Below are 903 nucleotides of genomic sequence, written 5' to 3' on the forward strand. Positions count from 1 at the left end.
TAAATGCAGCTTTATGAAGGTTTCATGTTCCTGGGGACTCCGCCTGTCATTTAAAGGGGGATTCCTCCTGATATATTGTTTTGTATATTTTTAGCTGATGAAGCAGAGATATGCGAGAGGTAACAAAATGATCAGTGAAGAGGATCAGAATGACGTGCAGCAGAAACATAAGCAGGAAGGTCCGTCGTTGGGAGGGGGGGATTATTTCTGACAATTACCCTGCCTGGCATGCACAGCTTTAGTGGGGGTGGAGGAACCCCGCAGAAAGCCCACCCTTGCCCCCATAAGAACTCCTCACCAGGGGCTCAGCAGGCTCAGGCCCTCCAGCGGGTCGGTGAAGCTCCAGTCCTGCAGCAGGCTGTACATGGCGGATACAGACGGGGGGTCCCAGCTTGGGGCACTGCCCAGCAGCAGAGGGAGGGTTCCAGGCGGTTTGTTGGCACAATGACGGTAATGCCACAGACACAGCTTGTCTGCCTCAGAGAGCCTGGAGGGAAGACATGAGGAGGAGGGAGGTGAAGACGGAGGATCAGGATGACTGAATATACCAGAAATACAACATGAACAGCAGTGACTCATCTCCCGGCTGATCATCGGTCAATATGAAGGGAAAATTGCACCTGGCAGTTACTGAAATGACTCACACCTACTCCGCCTTACCTCCTCCTGAACTCTGCCGGCTTTCCCCACTTAGTCAAGTGGAGAATTCGGAAAGTTTAGGAACTTAAAGCGACCAATCAGAAATCACTTGGAATACCTGGACGGTGGCAGCTGATTGGCTGCACTCTGCACCCACTTACTGCCCAGCCTCTGCACCCACTTACTGCCCAGCCTATTCCTGATTGGCTCTGCTTTCACCCACCTTACAGTCTGCTCAATATTTTCATTTCCTTCAGCCAATGA

The 903-nt window shown here is 51.7% G+C and overlaps 1 protein-coding gene across 1 annotated transcript in view; it reads right to left on the bottom strand.

Moving 5' to 3' along the window:
* Positions 1–903, bottom strand: part of PIK3C2G (phosphatidylinositol-4-phosphate 3-kinase catalytic subunit type 2 gamma) — a 52,617-nt gene that overhangs the window by 35,533 nt on the left and 16,181 nt on the right. The window contains exons 13-14 of the mRNA XM_018562385.1: positions 661–689; positions 299–487 (exon numbers count right to left, since the gene is read on the bottom strand). Coding sequence (XP_018417887.1) covers positions 299–487; positions 661–689 — 218 coding nt within the window. The remainder of the gene's footprint in view (positions 1–298; positions 488–660; positions 690–903) is intronic.

Source organism: Nanorana parkeri, unplaced genomic scaffold (genome assembly GCF_000935625.1).
Source record: "Nanorana parkeri isolate BGI_ZX_2015 unplaced genomic scaffold, ASM93562v1 scaffold576, whole genome shotgun sequence".
Classification (NCBI taxonomy): Eukaryota; Metazoa; Chordata; class Amphibia; order Anura; family Dicroglossidae; genus Nanorana; species Nanorana parkeri.